General features: G+C 38.5%; 2 protein-coding genes across 2 annotated transcripts; one reads left to right on the top strand and one right to left on the bottom strand.

Annotated features, from left to right (window-relative positions):
• mfsd5 (major facilitator superfamily domain containing 5) lies at positions 1–2328 on the top strand. The gene is made up of 2 exons (XM_058410302.1): positions 1–138; positions 561–2328. Exon 2 carries the CDS (start codon positions 679–681, stop codon positions 2107–2109), a length of 1431 nt encoding a protein of 476 aa, XP_058266285.1. The 5' UTR covers positions 1–138; positions 561–678; the 3' UTR covers positions 2110–2328.
• Positions 2329–2471: 143 nt separating this feature from the next.
• gdap1l1 (ganglioside induced differentiation associated protein 1-like 1) lies at positions 2472–16642 on the bottom strand. Its single transcript, XM_058410303.1, has 6 exons — positions 16329–16642; positions 10343–10535; positions 7922–8095; positions 6960–7054; positions 6289–6403; positions 2472–4800 (listed from the first exon to the last, which is right to left on the bottom strand). Exons 1-6 carry the CDS (start codon positions 16506–16508, stop codon positions 4457–4459), a joined length of 1101 nt encoding a protein of 366 aa, XP_058266286.1. The 5' UTR covers positions 16509–16642; the 3' UTR covers positions 2472–4456.
• Between the last annotated feature and the right edge of the window lie 2574 nt (positions 16643–19216).

Here is a 19216-nt window from a genome sequence, read left to right as displayed (position 1 = left end):
CGTTGCTACCCGGAACCAGGAAGTGTTCACAGAAACGGTTGTGAAAACGATGATGATTCCAAGACTCCTAAATAAACCCGTAATATGAGAGTCTGGAAGAAGTGTCTCGATATGAAGGTCTACAGTAAAGCTGTCCAGGTATGGCAAACACCAGAAAATTAGAAACTACATTTAGTAACAGCGTTTAACTACAATTACAACACGCTAACTGTGCCAAGCTAACTTGCTAGTTTGCAATCGTAGCTGAATTAGTTCACTAATTTGAACTGAATTGAACTAACCTAGGCTGAATATTCTGGTCATATAATGTACTTAGTATGGCATAGAAGACGTTGTTTCATCATCTTTATAGTGCACTTGTATAGAAATAGAGCCTTTTGGACCAGCCATTGTTCTTTAATATCAAAGTGAGCTTTAAGGTACTAAAGTTAGCTTACAGTTGTGCGACAGATGTCTACCATGTGCCCACGTATCAGTATTATATTTTTCATATTCATTACTTATTTCACTGTGTTTCTGTTGCAATTCGTTCATATTCTGCACCTCATTTTTTTTTATAGCCTCTCCAAAATATAACAATGAAGTGAAATTCTGAGGAAGAAGAAGAAGAAGAATTGTGAATCCACATCTGGGCAGATCTATATTACCAGGCCACCTGAAAGCTGACCGTGGAGTGCCATGTTTGTGACTGCATATCTTGCATTTGTGGCCCTGGTGGTCCTGTGTGTGTGTCTGGAGCTTGCAGCACGGCGCATTGCTTCTCAGCAGTCCACTCAGGCGACTGTGGCCAACCCAGCTTTCCTCTCCTTCCAGAAGCTCTTCTTAAAAACATACCTGCTGGCTCTGTGGGCTGACTGGCTGCAGGGGCCATACCTTTACAAGCTCTACCAGCATTACAGCTTCCTGGAGTCCCAAATTGCCATCTTGTATGTCTGTGGTCTGGCTTCATGCGTGCTGTTTGCTCCTGTGGCTGGCTGGCTGACACAGGTCCTGGGCCGAAGGCAGACATGCCTCCTTTTTTGCGTGTCCTACTCCGTGTGCTGCCTCACCAAACTGTCTCAGGACTACTTTGTGCTCATCCTGGGTCGTGTGCTGGGCGGACTCTCCACTTCCCTGCTCAGTACAGCCTTCGAGTCCTGGTATGTGCACTGCCATGTTGATGTGCATGATTTCCCCAAAGAATGGATCCCTGTGACGTTCAGCAAAGCTGCGGACTGGAATCACGGACTGGCTGTGGCTGCTGGGCTCGTGGCAAACCTGTTTGCAGAATGGTTGGAGCTGGGACCTGTAGCTCCTTTCCTGCTTGCCATTCCAAGCCTGGCTGCATGTGCTTGGATGGTATTTTCCGATTGGGGAAATGAGGAAAAGCAAGAGCGAGGAGGCCAAAGAGACAGAAGTAGTGCTAATCTCGGCCTTCAGAGTGCCCCTCAGGCTCGATTCCGGCGAGCCTGTCTGGAAGGTGTGCGCTTTCTGTTCTCAGAGCGTCGTGTAGTACTCCTGGGTGGTGTGCAGGCCCTTTTTGAGAGCGTTCTCTATGTTTTCATATTTCTGTGGACACCAGTGCTGGAGCCACAGGGCCCACCACTCGGCATTGTCTTCTCCTGTCTAATGGCAGCCAGCATGGCAGGATCATCACTCTTCCGTTTGGCCACATCAGCCCGTTACCGGCTCCAGCCGGCCCACCTGCTGGGCTTGGCCACGTTGCTTGCCTTCTTCTCTTTCTTTATGCTGACGTTTTCGACGGCACCAGGCCAGCCAAAACCTAGGGAATCGTTCCTGGCTTTCCTGCTGCTGGAGTTGGCGTGTGGCTTCTACTTCCCTGCTGTGAGCTTCCTTCAGGGCCGAGTGATCCCCGTGGAGCGCAGGGCTGCGGTTTTGTCCTGCTTTCGTCTGCCGCTCAACTTGCTGGCATGCTTGAGCTTGCTAGCGCTACACGGCGAGGTGTCCGGTGCTGGTGCAGGTGAGGCAGGTAGTGGCACCAGGCACATGTTCGCTGGCTGTGCTGGAATGATGCTAGCCGCCTTGCTGGCTGCTGTGAGCCTCTTCACTCTGGGGAGGAATGATGCAGACCTGAGACTTGATGGGACCAAAGGAGAGGGTGAGATTTAATCAGGAGGATGAGAGGATTTCCAGAAAGATCATAAAGTGAACTACTTTGTCAAGACAAACTTGTCAAGACTTTTCTGAAATGACTACTATGGCAGACAATATTTGCAACATGTTCAGTGGTAAAGCAGACCAAAGATGATGTTACATGGTTGCTCACTTTAGTGTTTTTAAAGCCCAGTTACAATTTTCTAAGTGAATAAATAATGTCAGTAAATTGAATATTTATTGTTTAGTTTGTGGTTTTATAAATATCTATTCTGACTCAGCTTCCTTGGTAGAGATGGGCATAAACTATTAGGTATATGAGTAAGAAAATTTATTTTAACTGGTTAAAACATTGAAATGTTGTTAAACACAGGTACTCAAAGGTCCACGATAGTCGGCCCTGCCACATTTTTTTTTGTTTGTATTTGTTCAAGCAAAGCATGCTTAGAACCAAACAAAAGCATGATATCGTAAAGTTTTAAACATTCGCATACAAAGTGCTGAGCCAATCCTCACATCGAAACCCCACTATTTTTAAGTGCCCCTTTTTTTTTGACTGGTGATTTTTCTCGCATTTGCTTATCACACTGCTATCCCGTGTGCTAAGCTTTTCATAAGTAAGACAAGATTAATAAAGGTTTCTGTTAAGCATTTTCATTTATTGTAATCCATGGCAACTAAACAAATTATGGCTTATGAACAAACATCATAAAAAGCACCATAAATGCATATCTTATCAATATAAAAAATAAATAATTACATAAATAAATAAACAAACAAACAAAAAAAAAAACATCTCTTGTGAACTGTAATGGCCACAGTGAAAACACAATATTTATTTCTGAAGATTTTTAAGGGGAGACTGATTTGTTTTTTCCAGTGAATAACACCAGAATTAACAAAACCTCTTATTGTTTTCTCAGCTTGGATGCATTAACACATTCATTTATGACTTGTAAGGCGGTGTATATTGCTAGGCTTTTACTCCATAGTGTACAGTGTCAGTTGTACACTCACCTTTCTCCTGACAAATCCATTTAAGCACGTTCTCAGAAAATCACCTTTTTTTTTAAAGCATTTATTTTTATCTCCAGGAACTAAAATGCTCTGGTGAATAGGACAGTCAATTTGTGTTGGGTTAAAATCCATGTGTTTCAGAAGGATTTGATTTTTTCGTGTCACTGATCGGCATGGTGTCAAATTTTCACCTCTTCTGTCATGGACACAAACCCAATTTCTTAATGATGTTAGAGAAACAGAAACACATAACTGAAAAAAACGCTCAACAGCTAATGGCACAATGAAACTGTGTAAATTCTTAATGCTGAACTGTGTCTATTGTGCGTTTGCTCAGTATATGACCACGTGCGAATGCGATATGAGTTTATTTAACTATAATGAGTGATATTCTGATTCTCTGGTTGAATGTGTTGATCTTTGGAGAGTCACAGTACTGCATATTTCATTGTATCTTGCTCTAGCATACCTGATTTAACCCATGCAGATCATAATAGTGAACCAAGTTGGAAATACACTAGAGCTGCTTTATCTAGTTTCAACCACCTAGATACAAACCATACGTGGAAAGATTTACAAGCTGTAATCACTTGCCTACCGATATCCCATTTTTATTGTCTGAAAATAGGCAAAATGATATCTGAGTATAATGTAAGCCATCAGGGTCCACTTATTTGGGTGCTTAATGCTGGTGAGGTACATTCTACAAACAAACAAACAAACAAAAACCTTTACATGCCCATGTGCTGTTTGTGAATGTGCTGTAATCTACACAGAGTGAGTGAATAAATAGTCATTTCATATATGTTTGGCAGTATTAGGCTGCAGCTAAAATATTTTATCTAGCATCTCAATCATGATCAGGGTTCGACTGGAAACCCGTAAATGAAAAGTAGATTAAAGGGCAAAAGGTGAATGCCTCGAACACGAGATACTCCTACTAGAGCGTTAGAGGCGGGCATCGTTATAGGTCATGCTATAATAAGTACGCGTGTAATGCCAACACATACCACGTGGAGGAATTTGTAGTGCTTTTAATTTAGATCGAGACGTTTCGTTGCACTGACTAGAATCGGACAGTAAGCAAATGAAATTAAAGGCATTTTGTAAACCATAGGGGAATCGATATAAAAAAAAAGAAACAAATGAAGGCATTGATTACCAGAAAATGTGTTGATAAGAAGAATTCCTCGTCATGGAATGTTCTTATTTAATCCGTTCACTCAGATAATAGGGTTTTTTCTCTGCACAGCATCATATTTCCAGCTGTTGCACAACATCTGGTACAGAAAAGTTGCAGCCTCACACAAATTCACAGACACAGAACACAGTATTAGAGTATTTACTACATGTATTTCTTTTTTAAAAACCAGTAGGCAAAATAGCCCATCCCACCTAAAGAACCCATTAAGAAGGAAGCCCCAAAGAAGGATGGGGGCTTCTTTTTTACCATTCGGAACGCGTTGGGGAGAACCGCTGACAGTAAGGTGGTGTGGATGTCTCCCAACACCTTGCGGAAAGCGTAGCGCTTCTGCACACGCTCAAAAAATGACTGGAGGTTGGGTCTGCTTCCGTCCTCCCAGTACTTCTTTGAAAGTCCCAAGAACTTGAGCCTGTGCAACGTGGCTCCAAGATATATATCAGCTAGCGTAAAGTCAGGTCCACAAAGCCACAACTCGTGCTTTTGACCTGTTAGCAGAGAAGCAGGGTTATTAGTCAGTGTTGAGTTGTAGTATAGGCTTATGCGGTACTGATGTTTCCCTGTTCATGATTTTTCATTTTAATGAACAACTTAATCATCCAGAACCATCCAACAAAGGACTCCTGAGTATTTCCACCTATTCAGGTTAAAGGAGAATACAGGAGTGTGTAATAATATTATTAACTGTGCACTAGGGAACTGTGGCAAATGTGAAAACACTTTTATAAACGATATCTAATGTCCACATGGCTGACATCTTCACTATTCTTCTGCTACACACAGACTTGAGCAGAAGAGTCTGGAAGTCAAATAAATGCTATAAAGTGTCATTTAATCATTCCAGATTCACATGTGAAAGTTTTATAGGGGAGAAAAAGACTTTTTGTGTATTACTGAGTGGTTTCTGAGTAATATTCTAGTGCATGAAAAATGTGAAACTGTTTGCAGGTCTGGAAATATCTAATTGGGGATCAACGTCACTGGATATCATGGCAATATAACATTATGTAAGGATGATGATAGTATTGTTATATCGCACAAGCCTACTAATATTCAGTAATAGTAGTACTTTATGTAAGATTGAAATCCAAGAACTCAAAATTCAGAACAATTTCTGTGGTTTTTCTGAACAGTAAGCCATTCTGAAAACTGAAATTGTGCCTACTTTATGCCTTTATCAGACACTAGATAAGAGACCAGTGCCATTATCAGTAAACACAAACGCTTCCCACAGCGATCCTAAGGCTGTCCGTTATTTTGCCTTTGGGAACCATTTTGATAAATCCTGCACAAACATTCAAACAACAATAAATTTATTGCACAACTGTATAGAGCGCACTGGTTCTGAGGCTAGCATTAAAAACCATAATGATGCCAAAGCAAGTCGACCTGAGCACTTAAGCCTATAATATTAATATCAGGGTTGTCAAACATAACCTGCAACATGATAAAGGTTCTAATCCAACTGACCAAATTTAGTGACTGTGTTCTTTTATTTTAAATCATCTCAGGGATTATAAGTGAATTAGAAAAAAAGAGCTAACCTGTGTAATTCCACCAGGGTGTAATGTAAGACATTAAACTAAGGGCCATAAAGCCAGCTACACTGGCAAAAGATAAACGGCAAGTGAAAAATGAAAAATATAGTCCCAAGTCCATGACAGTTGGAACATTACAAAGGAAAATACAAAAATAAAACCAAATAAAATACTGGAAATTTTTTAAGGGTGTACATTTATGCAAGCCACTGTATGATTTAAACTTTGTGTTGTAGATTAGGAATTGTAGTCTATTTTATAGGTGATGTAACATTCAATCCATTTATGCATTAAGAATGGATCTATCAGATAAAGAACAGTTGTTTGTGTTATTGTTCACTAACCTGATTCAGACTTGACATTGGACTAAGTGTAATGTCACCTAAAATAAGTTTGACACCCCCGAGTGTAAGAAATAAAGAACAAAAAAGAACTTGCCTTGATATTCCAGTTTCCTCTTTTCCAGTTCTGCCTCTACCTGGTCTAGTACCATTGCTAACTCAACAAGGATCTTCTTCAGGTAGTTCACGTTGTCATGGTCCAATATCTTCGCCTGGTAGAACAAGACAGAACTGTGAAATGATGTGATACCCCATACCAGAGACTCTTGCAAGAAGCCATTTCCTCTCAGTTATGCTTTAGAGTTATTAAATACATATACAAATACATTAGAAACATACTGGCAGGTGCAGTCCAGATATTTCAGTATCTTTTTTTTTTCTATAACAAGTTTATATTAATGTATTACTTCTATGTTATTCTTTCTATAGTAACATCTTACATGGAGATGTGTGTAGTTTCTGATATGTTGCAGCTACATTTTTAGTGTCAGTGCTCTAACTGTAAACCTTGTCATCATGCGACAATCATCTTGATATCACAAGCTGAATTTTTGTCTTATAAACTTCAGTAGAAAGGAAATAACATTTTTTTAGCTGCCATAACACTAACATTATCCATTAATGGATAAACGGTGAAATATCATGTCCTTTGCTAAATAAATAAAGCTTCTTATTCAAACCCAAATGACAGCCCATGTTTTGATTAATAATTACACAACAAACAAATTCTAAGCAAGGAATTGTGAACCCAATTTCATGCCATTTTACCATGAGTTTTTTCTGCTTTGAAAGGTATGGCTCTGTCAGCTGTGGCTCCTCATGGTCCAGCTTCATGAGTTCAGATGCTGCATTGGCCAAGTGTCCTGGAAGAGTAGGATAATAGAAAGAACTTTGATCAGTGGTCACAAACCAGGGTCATATAGATCATGATAAATATAGATCATATAGATCATGATATCAGTGCTTGCTTTTAAAATTGTTATAGGAGAAACAAAAGAGTAATCAGAATGTTTGGGGGGGGGGGGGCACAACTTGGAAAAAGTGGTAATATTCCCCTTTGGAATAAGAATAAGGTAGTCTATGATTATGAGTTATTTGGCCAAATGTCTGGATAGTTTTCATCAAAAATTGTAAACAGATATGGCAGCTAATTAAGTTGTAATGAGATTTGTTTGCTTGAAATTCAAACTGATATAAACATCACCCGACAAAGGAGGTTTCACACACATTTTCAATAAAAGAGATTTATCAGGGTTTATGCAGGATTTTCCTGTACTCATTAAATCCATAACAAGGCTTCAGGCTGGATGAGGTCTACTGGCTTGATTTACTGGTCTGTTTTATTGTATAATGCATGTGCAATGCGGTTCAGAATGAATAAGCCGTATCCAATAACAGGGGCCTTTGCATACACCAGCTAGCATTCTTCCGCAGCTGGGGTTCTTGCCAATGCAAGATCTACACTTGATCCAATAACGGACCTTGCTGTAAATCAGCTAGTCTCACTGCCATTGAAAGGTCAACACTTGAGGCAGTTCTCCATTTGAAGGTGAGGCATGTGTTTATTTTCAAGTTGAGAAACTGGTTGAAACCAATGCCATAACACATGCTCTTTAACTACAGATTTGTGTCAATATCAAACAAACACAAACAGATCAAAATCACTCCAAAGAAATCAGTCTGCAGTGTAGCAGTTTCAACAGAAAGCACTGAATTGTGGCATCACTTACTACGTATTTCAGCAGTGGCATACTTTGGGATCATGGAGTCAGTGGTGAGCTCAGGGTGTAGGATGCAGCCATGCGTGTAGGCGTCCATGGGCAGGCCATCCAGAAGCTCTCGATATTGCTTGACACGAGCATGTATGGGAGTGCCTTCATCTGGAATAAGCTGGGCAACTGTATCTGTAGCAAAATACACGTACATACAGGGCATCTTACTATCTATCCATCCAGTCTTTACACTGTTTACAAACCCTCAACCCTGAAGGTGTGAGACAAACCTTCTACCCACCATGCCACCTCCTTATTATACAGACTGCTGAAAATATCTAACTATAAGTCTGATTTCAGTTCCTTTAGGAGACTTCTCCCTTTAAAGAGATGATTCGATACTTCGCAGATGGTAGTTAATTCGTTTTTTATGAAATAACATGGCTTAGTTCAACCATGTGTGCACAAGCTGCATTGACCCATTAAGTACAATTTCCAGAATAAAGTAGAAGAAGCAGCCAACTCTTGATTAAAGTCATTTGTTTTGTCTCAACACAGCTGTCCTAAAGAAATAAAGAAGGCTTTGTAGATAGAACTGAAAAAGAAAGACAGGCCACACATATCCCACTCTGTCTGCACCATCTTAATGCATTAGGGACAGTGGATGAGAGCAGCCTGGCTCTCCTCCAGCCTGCTGACTAATCAGCCTCAACCCTGCACCTGCACGTCTCCATCAGGTTTGGGGTAAGATGTGACGCAAAGCAGCCTCAGAGTACAGCAACACAATGGTTCCCCTCCTACATCAGGATTGATTGTTAGTCTGTGAAACCTACATGACTGCAAAGGATGGGTTTCACTCCATTACCACTTGTTTTAAGTTATTTTAACTTAGCAACTAAGATGTTAACTGGGTTGTGTGCTGGAAGAACAACTTTCAGCTAGTGTGAGAATTTGCTCATGCTTCGGTAAACACACATGGATAGTGATACTGCCTTATAATTCCTAGGTTCTGAGATTGATCATGAGTTTGGATTACTGACTGTATGGAGTTCTCTCCTTCTCTCCCTGTACTTTTGTTTTCTGTCACATCCCAAAAGTAGATGGATTGGGTATGCTAAATTTAAAAGTGTGTTTGCCATCCAGGGTGTGTTCCCACATCGCACCCAGCTGTCCCAGGATAGGCTCCAGATCTCCGATAAAGCAATTATTGAAGATAAATGAATGACTGAATATTCACATGTTCACAATCACAGCCAAATTCAGCTCCTTCGAGTTCACCTGAACAAATCACTTTAACAAATCACAAAAAAACAAAATGAAGAGGGTGTTCTTTGTTCATTTCAGCTTCAGTACAGTCATATCATAAATGTTTATCACTAATCTTAGGACAAGTGAAATATTCTTTAAGAGGATTCAGACCTCCTAAGGTCTTCAGAGGTCACCTCCCAAACTATACACCAACAAGAGTTCAAATATAGCTATGTGACCATTAACAACACTGTCATTAAGTTTGTTGACAACAAGGGGTTATTGTCTGATCAGCTTTTACAGGGAAAACATTGACTTACTTGCTGCCTGGGGCAAAGGTAGCAACCTCTCAATAAGTGTTTAATTACCATAAAATCAGGTCATCATCTTTACTACCACTTACAATGGAAAGTCTGCAGATGAGAAAGTCCCCAAATTTGAATACCTAGTGATTTGTATCTTATATTATAAGTCATCCACCAGTCTCCAACAGGGACCAAGTAATAACTCCTACCCAAGAGTCTTTCATAGGACAGCATGGCTGTCTTGCACACAGCGGAAGCCTCCTAATCCTTTAAAGTCTCAGAGTTCTCCTCACTTTTTTAAAGCTACAAAATCACTGTTAGGTTATTTATTAAAGAGGGTGTTGTCTGCATTTATAAACACTATTGTAGAAACAGTGTAGAAGCATTATGGTCTGTAACAACATATCAGGGCACAAACCGCTCCACATGGAGGTGAGTTCAGCCTAGTGCATCACTGGTTATCACTGATTTTGACCATCTAATGTATAATAACTTCAGTAAAAGGACACACAATAGCATAATATTTTGAGACACAGCACACACACAGATGAGAGTACGTCACATTTACTTCATCTGTTCCAATGTCTGAGCATTTGGGCTGCTTCCAGCTGTGGAAGCCGGACAGGGCAGTTTTTCTTCTTAGGTCATTAAGCTTCTCAAATCTCCTCCACCAGATCTTGAACTTGCTTAATTTACTTCACCTAGCCTTCATGGGCCATGAACTCTGATGCATTATATATTTAATGTGTTAGTACATACCCCAGAATTTGCACTGTTCATCTTGCATCATTGTATTTTCTGCTTCTCAATGGAATTCCCTAACATGTGACTTCATTGTGTCTGCTTTGTGACTGATAATCTTACCTCTGTCAGTTTTAACACTTACCACCCACAAAGTTGGTCTCTAAGTATTCGATGATTTGGTTGTAGTCGCTGACAATGGTGTCTCCGTGTATGAAGACAGGCACCTCCTCTCCAAGGTTGAGCCTCATGAACCAGGGCTCCTTGTGCTCAGTTAGAGGTAGACTCACATCCCGCTCTTCACACAGCAGTCCCTTCTCATTAATCACCAGACGCACCTGCCAGACAATAAACTCCAGGTCAAGCACATGTCCAATATGTATGTGGCTTTTAAGATACAGAGTAAACTTTCCAGACTTTCTATATTTGTCGTTTTCTTGATATTTTGAAAGGTGACTTAATATATAACTGGATGACTAAAAAGATCATGAAGGTTATGTTAGAGCAGATAGTATGGAAATCCTTAGAATCTTCAGTCTATATTATTTTCACAAGTCTGGATATGAATATGTTTGAATTTCATTCTGTTACAGATTTTCCAGTCCTTCACAGAAAACCTGGAAATAACTAACACAGTCACCAAAAAGCTTCAATGAGTGTAGTGTTAGAGTGTAATTAAGAAATAATAAGAAAATTATAAACCACAAAGAGTTTTCCTCTTAAAGGGAAATCAATAATGTGGTGTTGTGGTGTATTTATAATTACATTTAATGTTGTGGACAGTGTGCATCTATCTAACTTAGAGCTCTCTCTCTCTCTCTCTCTCTCTCTCTCGCTCTCTCTCTCTCTCGCTCTCTCTCTCTCTCATATGAAGTTAATTAAAATGCAGCTTGTCTTATTACAGAGAATGATGCCCTCTGATGGCCTGAAGACTTTCCTGTGTCTGGAAACTTCAAAGTTATAGAGATTCCACCATTCCAAGTCCCAGTGTTAGCTGTTACTGTAGATATTATAGACTGTTCAGAACTGTTCTAGAAAACTGTAAACTATTACAGGAAATGAATCAGAACCTTTTGAAGAATTAAGAATACAAAATCGATGCCTAGCAAACACCAAAAGCAATGATCATGTGATATGTACTATATAGTATATGCACAAGAAAAGATCCGCCTTTGCTGAATCTGAAAATTAAATTGCAGTTTGTTTTATTATTTAGGGCTTTTTTTAATAAACTATTTCACATACCAGATGTTTACATCCTACACAAATAAACCAGTTGAAAAGTTTACATCCCCTCGATTCTTAATACTGTGTGCTGTTACCTGGATGATCGACGACCGTTTTTATGTTTTGAGAGAGTTCTTCATGAGTCCCTGGTTTGTCCTGAGCAGTTAAACTGCCCACAGGTCTTCAAAAAAAATCCTCCGGGTCCTGCGCATTCTTTGCTTTTCCACCATTTTCTGCATATTTGACCTCTTTCTAACAGAGACTATATGATTTTTAGATCCAACTCTTCACACTGAGGACAGCTAAGGGACTTATGCACAACTGTTACAAAAGGTGCAAATGTTCAAGAAAGCAACATGATACATCAAAATCATATATGTGCAGGATCTGAAGGATTTTTCTGAAGAAGTGTGGGCAGTTTAACTGCTCAGGATAAACAAGGGACTCTTGAAGAACTTTCCCAAAACATAAAAACTATCATCAATCATCCAGGTAACAGCACACAGTATTAAGAATCGTGGGGATGTAAACTTTTGAACTGGCTCATTTTTTATAAATTCAGTTATTATTTTGTTTTGTGGACTAGATGTTATGTGAAATAGTTTATTCAGGGCAGAACTAAATAAAAAAAATAAACTGCAATTTATAAGATCCCTCATTTCTTTTCAACTATTAACATTTTTTTTTGTAAACGTATGACCTCAACTGTACTTGGTGGCAAGCTTATAGAAATTTTGGAATTAAAAGTTCAGTAAACCATAAAATGACAGGTTTTTACAACCTAGTTTTAAAGGCATGCTATCCAGAATTTACTGCTCAGTGGTTTGGATGAGACCATTCATTATATTTCGGTGACACTTTATATGCTCCAGGCGCTCCTGTTTGTCTGTACTGCATGTCCTGAACCCAGACCAGAACTGATCGCAGTTATTATTAGTTGTCACCAGAGCCTACAGATAAAAGTCACTAGACTGAGATCTTTTTTCTTTTGAATTTGTATATAATGAGTCTGAAATGAACTAATTTACTCAAATTGTTCACACACATTTACAAAAGAAATGAGGCATTCGTAAAAATTTAGTCATTTAAAAAATAAATAAATAAACATTTATATCCTGAAAAAGCTCTAGAGTTTGTGTAAATTTACATGTAATGAGTCTCAGTAATGGGAACCTTGCTAGATATCGGTTTGAAGGTAATCAGGAAAATGTATTGCATGTGCAAGGCTTTCTCAAAGATGAAACTACTTTTAGTGAGCTTGCAAGCTCTTGAATGTTGCGTCAAAGTGCCAACAGAATAAACTATGCTAAATAAACTATGCAAAATGAAATTCAATCAGTTGTGTACACATCATTTGCAATGACCAGTCACAGTCTTTATCATATAAAATGTATGCTCCTGGAGTGTTCCCAGCTGGCATGTGAACAACATGTCTTTATAATGGCTGTCAGCTCCGGAATAACATCATATTGTTCATTGGTTGCCAGCCAAACCTTGTGATGCCCGATGTGCTTCAGTGGCTAAGCTGCATTACTGGAGGATTTAGCTGCCTTTAAACGTTCTTTTACCATTTATTGATCTTTTTTGTTTAGTTTTGTTTTGTTTTGAACTGTTTGTGTACTATCCTGTCCTACATCTGGTCTTGCAATCCCATAATCTGCCTGCTGGATTTCATCCCTTTCACAAAGCTCGCAAAAAATCTCTCAAGGCCCCCTCCCCTTCATCTCTTCTATCCTTTACAACATGAAGACGATTCATCCTTTTCTCTCTACAGATTGTCCCTTGCCATTTCAATATTGCAACACACTCCAAGGAGGTCTGCCTTTGCACACTACGCAACAAATGCAACTAATCCAGAATGCCGCTGAACGACTTGTTTTCAACCTTCCCAACTTCTCCAACACTACCGAATTGTAACACTCCATCCACTGGCTTCCTGTAGCTGCCCGCATCAGATTTAAAACATTGATGCTTGCTGACGAAGCCCAAAATGGACCAGCACCCATCTACCTTTAAGCACTTATCACACTGCACTCTGTACCTTGCTCCCTCTGATCCTCTAACACTGTTCAGTTGAGCCCACCATCTCTCGGTGTAGGAAGAAGGCATACATTAATGCTGTCCTCTGTTCTGGCGCCTAGGTGGTGAAATGAACTTCCCCTTGTTTCCCAAAGAGCTGAGTCACAATTATTAAAGACCTACCACCTCATGAACTATTTAACAAAAAATCAGATTATACTAACATCCCTAAGAGGGTTTTAGACTTACTCTTAGACCCTGAGCAAGTGAATCACTATGAGCTTGTGTTTATTGATAAAGACTTCAGAGCGCTTCTGTTAGTTGCTCTGTATAAGGGCATCTGCCAAATCCCATAAAAATAACTGTAAATGTAAATGTACTGTGAGCTTTCATGAAGTTTTGCGGATGTCACTGAACATAAATATGAAGGTGGTTAGTCATTTATGAGTGTCAACTTATGCACAAAGCTACAAAGAAAACCAGTGTTACTGAAACTTTTGTTTCAGTATTGTTAGTATAAATTGTTAGTTTGCTTTGGCCTACAAAAACATTTACACACAAAGAAAAAGAGAGAGAGAGAGAAAATAACTACATAAAATTGCATTTGCAATGAATGGCTTAACTGTCCAATAATGGTGGTGTTGGTATGCGAGAAATTTTCAGCAAAAAAAGTTGGTGTATATGTTATAGGTGATCCTAGCTAAATGGCTGAATCCCAAATGAGGGCCTGCTCTCCTACTCTCCATAAGTGCAAGGCATAAGATATGAACTAATGGATTCTATACCCTATATTGCACTTTAGGTCTAATAGAGAGATGTCTGAGTCTGAGCTTTGTCAAAAAGTCACTAGCGAAGTGTGAAAGAAATATAAGCAAATGAAACCATTTTTAATATAGACAGTGTTCTGTGGAAGTTCAGTGATGCTCAGAAGACTAGGAGATTCAATCTGAATATTTAAACCAGAAGAGAATTACTGTCAGGATCTTGAGTAAAGCCTTTAAGCATCCGCTGTATTATTGAATTGCTTCTTCTCTCAACTGTAAGTTGCTCTGGATAAAGTAATTGTTGCTAGAGACAGCACAAGGCCGATATCCAATATCAGTATTGGGACAACATCAGCAGAAAGTACTGAGTTGGCTATCAGAGGGGGGTTAAAGAACAAATCTGATCCGATTGGCCATGGTATCATGGACAAGTACTACAGGAAGGTGCTTCAGTTACAAATCTCATATTATAAAAATTTAACACAAAAAAGGTCAGCTCAGAATTGGGGAACACTGAAGGTTTTAGTACAGGTTTCATAAAAGAAACAGTGGTATAGTCCACATAAATAAAGTACTGCTAAATAATAAATGTATAGTTAATCTGTATGGAATTCTGAATAATATAAATCTTTTCGTATTATGAAAATAGGTCAATGGATACCAATGGGACACCAGTCTATCACAAGGCATCATTTCATTTCATGCATATTCATTCACACTTAAAGAGTCATTTAAAGTAGTCAATAGACCTTCCAGAAGATAGAAGACATTGTGGAGAAAACCCACACAAACACAGCTAGAACATGCAAAACAGTAACCTAAAAGCTTGGGATCTAAATGGACATGAGAGGCATGAATGCTAGTCATCATGCCATCCAGTATTAAATTTTAAATAATGAAATATTATGTTATTTTTTATAGGAATATATACATATTTGTACAATTAAAAAAGCCCTGAATTGTTTAAAGAAATAAATGGATATAAATGTCATGCATTGTGTATACTACAGTTGTAGCCACAAATGCTGTTTGTAGTTTAATCACAAGTTGAAGGATGTCCTTCTCATTTCCAGAAATGCAGACTGACTTACTGACTGTAATTTAATTAAATGAGCAAATGAATAAATCCTCACTTAGCACTCAGTAGATAGACCTGGCCTTATCAGTAGGGTGTAAGGATCCAACGTCCATGCCTGGGATATGCAGTGACAGCACAGCACACCACAGGCTCCTTATATTTTTAGAAACATATCAGTGAAAAGGTAATATAGAGGCACAAGGAATTTAGACAAAATTCAGGCAGAAACAGGAAACCAGATTCTGATTTAATGCTTGTCTGTTCTACAATTAATATGTAATTGACAAAGATGTTCTATATATATCATCTAATGGTTTCATCTGAGTCATAACTCTGCATTGAGACATTTCATTGACTTGCTGGATAATGTGTCTGCGCACAGGATGATATGACACATTAAAAAGTTGAGCCTCATAAATGCAGCTCAGCTTGTAAGGTCGGTGGGGGAGAAGATCTGTTTGTCTTTTGCTTGAGTGAAGTCGTGACTTCCATTTCAACCTCACGCTTTGCTGCTTTACATAGGCCACTGTCCAGCAGAGCAGTGCTTGATATTAGGATGATCAGCTGAATCGGGACATTCACAGATTTTCGTGATGCCTGAAATCTCCAGGACTGCATCATACTACATACTGAGTAGTATTCCAGCCACATGCTCACAGTGCCATCTACTACAAGATACATCTCACAGTCAGTTTTTTTTTTTTCAGAGCCAGGCTCACTCATTTTAATGAATAATTTAGAGTGTCATCCTCATGTCTTCAGCAAGATCTAAGTCTCTGACTATGCACAATGGTCTGAGTTGTCAAAATTGGTTATGCATTCTCCAAAATCAATCCAAGCAATAAACACTGCTTACACTTTATTGAGCTGGAGCATCAGCAGCTATATATTTATATAAAACTGAACAGGTATGTGTCAGCATTGTGTGCTACAATGAAGCGAACAGAATGTGAATTAAATGAAGCCAGTATAACCTGTGTGTCCCACTGCATAACATGCAATGTACAGACAGAGCTCCTCCATTTTGCTAGCTATGTGTTTACCTTTTGAGAGCTGAAAGACTGCGTCCAGTGGTACAAAACGAGGCGGTCTTTAGAGAAAGGCTTGTGTTCCACTGGCGGCTCGTGACTCTCCTCTCCATCCGCGAGCTTGCCATCTTCGCCTATGGCCGAAATGGGCCACCAGCTGCAGTTGGTGGGGGTGACATGGTTGGAAGACGCCATGACGGAGGATGCTCGTGCGTGCAAGAGAAAGGGTACCAACCAGGGAGGGATGATGAGAGAGAGAGAGAGAGAGAGAGAGAGAGCGGAAGGAGGAAACACAACCCGTGCAATAACAGCGCGCGGAATCTTCAGCAGCTCAAGCACAGCATCTTCAGGTTATCGTCTATTTCCGGCTGCATATAATATATGGAGGATGCTCCATATATGTAATATTAATAAATAATAATAAATTAATTCATGCATTACTTCCATGTAGGTTAATTTCTATATCGGTAAGTTCTTGAGACTTGAGCGCGAGCGCATGGAAACTATCTCCGGGTGATGCCTGGTGCCTTACCGCCATAGTGTGAAGGTCAAGAAGAACTCCTAACGCCCTTTACCAGGGTTTCTCAAACTCTGTGCCCACAGAAACCCTTTTAATTATACAATATATTTCACTCACTTAACATTTTATAACACACATTCGGTCCTCATTATTGTTTAAGTATATTCAATATATTTAAGTATATATTTAATTTATTGTGATCTGGCTCTAAATGATCCATGAATACATTATTCTAGGAATAAGAAATCGTTCATGTATAAATACAGACCATAGAAATTACGAACAAAATATAGTCATATTCTAGACATGTACCTAATGTATGCCTTTTAGGGCTCTTGTGTGATACAGCTCTTTTCAGAAGTAAAATAAAAATCTTTTTTTAAAGCTAATTTATTCACTGGAGTATGGCACACTATTAAAATGTATTATTAACGTTTGTGATCATATATCTGAGATATTGAGAATGGCAAACAAATATAGTAATGGTCTCACGTGATTATGACGTGATGATGTGTGCATAAATATCCATAAGTAAACATTATGCATAAAGGCATATTTCATTCACTTATTCATTCCACAATTTATTTCAAATAGTATATGGTGATGTGAATCAATTGATTTGTGTTTAACATAAATTTTCCTAAATACTTTTCTAAACATATTTCTAAAAAAATGTTTATGTTTGGAGTTGACTGTATTAATCTTAAACATTATTTGTGGTTGTCAGTCCTTTTAGCACATGTTTTTTTTTTATAGGAGAGGTTTTCGAATTGGTTTGAGTTTACATTTTAATTATATTCTACATGCACAAATTCTTAAATAGTTCTATGTATTCCTAGCCAGTTTTGCAATACCTCATTTTGACCAGCAGGGTGTGCGCTTCTCTATTGTCCTTGCAGACGTGGCGCATTAGGACCCGGAGGAGAGGCATTGCACACTGAGGAGTTGTCAATGGCTCAATACTAAACTGAACCCTGTTTTCAGGACACATATTGCACTACACTGGTGCAATAGTAGATACACGCTCATCACTAGGCATTTAACAAGCTTTCTGCAAGTCAAGTCAGAGTAGTTTTGATTTTATGAAGTTTAATAGTCTTGAGACAGTGTACATACAGTCAATGATAAATTATGAACGTTCTATAATCTATACATTTCTGTTTTTCAGTACATATTTCTACTAACTGTTTCCTAGTTATGCTATTACACAAATATTTATCTTTTTTGTATTATTATTATTTATTTTGATTATTGTGATACTGATTACTACAAATAAAAATTCAAGTCTATTCATTACACACAATGTCCATAAGAGGGCGCGCTATGGTCATTTATCCCTATTAAATAACTGTCAAACTGTTAAATGTCAAAATGTTCAGTAGTGTTTCGACAGTATTTTATGAGTCTTTATCTGAATTTAAAAAACGTGATCTGAGTTTCAATGCTCTGCAAGATTTTGTTATTCACCAAGTTATCTCATTTCCTCTTAAGGTCCTCTTTGGAGACTGTTATGGGGTCAGACAGAAACATTTCTCCAGGTCCCTAAGCTTATTCACTACATTCTCATTAGACACACATAAACAAGACAAACATAGTTCTGTCTTGACAAATTCAAACATTCATTGGTTTGTTGTTTATGTCATATAAAAATGACCATATATGCCCAAGCTTAACTTTCCAATCTTGCCATAATCCTTTAATAACTGTTAGGTTGCAAATGTCTCTTAGATCCTCATCATGGTACAATCATTTCAATTTGATTAAAATAAAATGTAAAATAAAATTCAAATAGGACACTCACCATGCAGTTTTTTCAAAAACAAAAACGACAACAAGTCTATTTTAATATCAGAACAATGAAATGCTTGTGCTACATATTAACTACTGTAAGTGTATGTGGCCTTTTAAGTGTTAAAAACAATAAATCAGCACCTTAGAGTCTTAAAGGCTTACAAGGTCCATCAGAGGATGTTCATTTAGATTTTAAAGGTGAGCAAAACAAACAAAAGATGTAACAAGACATTATGCTACCACCTAAGTCACTACGTTTGGTACATTCATTTCTGGGAGTGTAGTCTGCATAATTTTGTTATAGTGATGTCTCACTGAAAGATAAATTTGCCATATTGAGTCAAAATCAGAAATGATTCTTTATTGAGAAATTCTGAGATTGTTAGTAGTAGTAGTAGTAGTAGTAATAGTGGAAAAAGAAGAAGAAGAAGAAGAAGAAGTAACACAGATAACCATAATTAATTCATTTGTGCACGTGTTAGAGGGGGATAATAATTTGGCCAAGATTGGAAAGATATTAATCCAACACCTTTGATCAGCACCTTTTCACATCTAAAATTTATGAAATGCAACTTCTTTGGAACACCCAGTC

Source organism: Hemibagrus wyckioides, linkage group LG15, assembly GCF_019097595.1.
Source record: "Hemibagrus wyckioides isolate EC202008001 linkage group LG15, SWU_Hwy_1.0, whole genome shotgun sequence".
NCBI lineage: Eukaryota > Metazoa > Chordata > Actinopteri > Siluriformes > Bagridae > Hemibagrus > Hemibagrus wyckioides.
The sequence above is the reverse complement of the archived record's forward strand: the minus strand, read 5'-3'. Positions and strand labels throughout refer to the sequence as shown.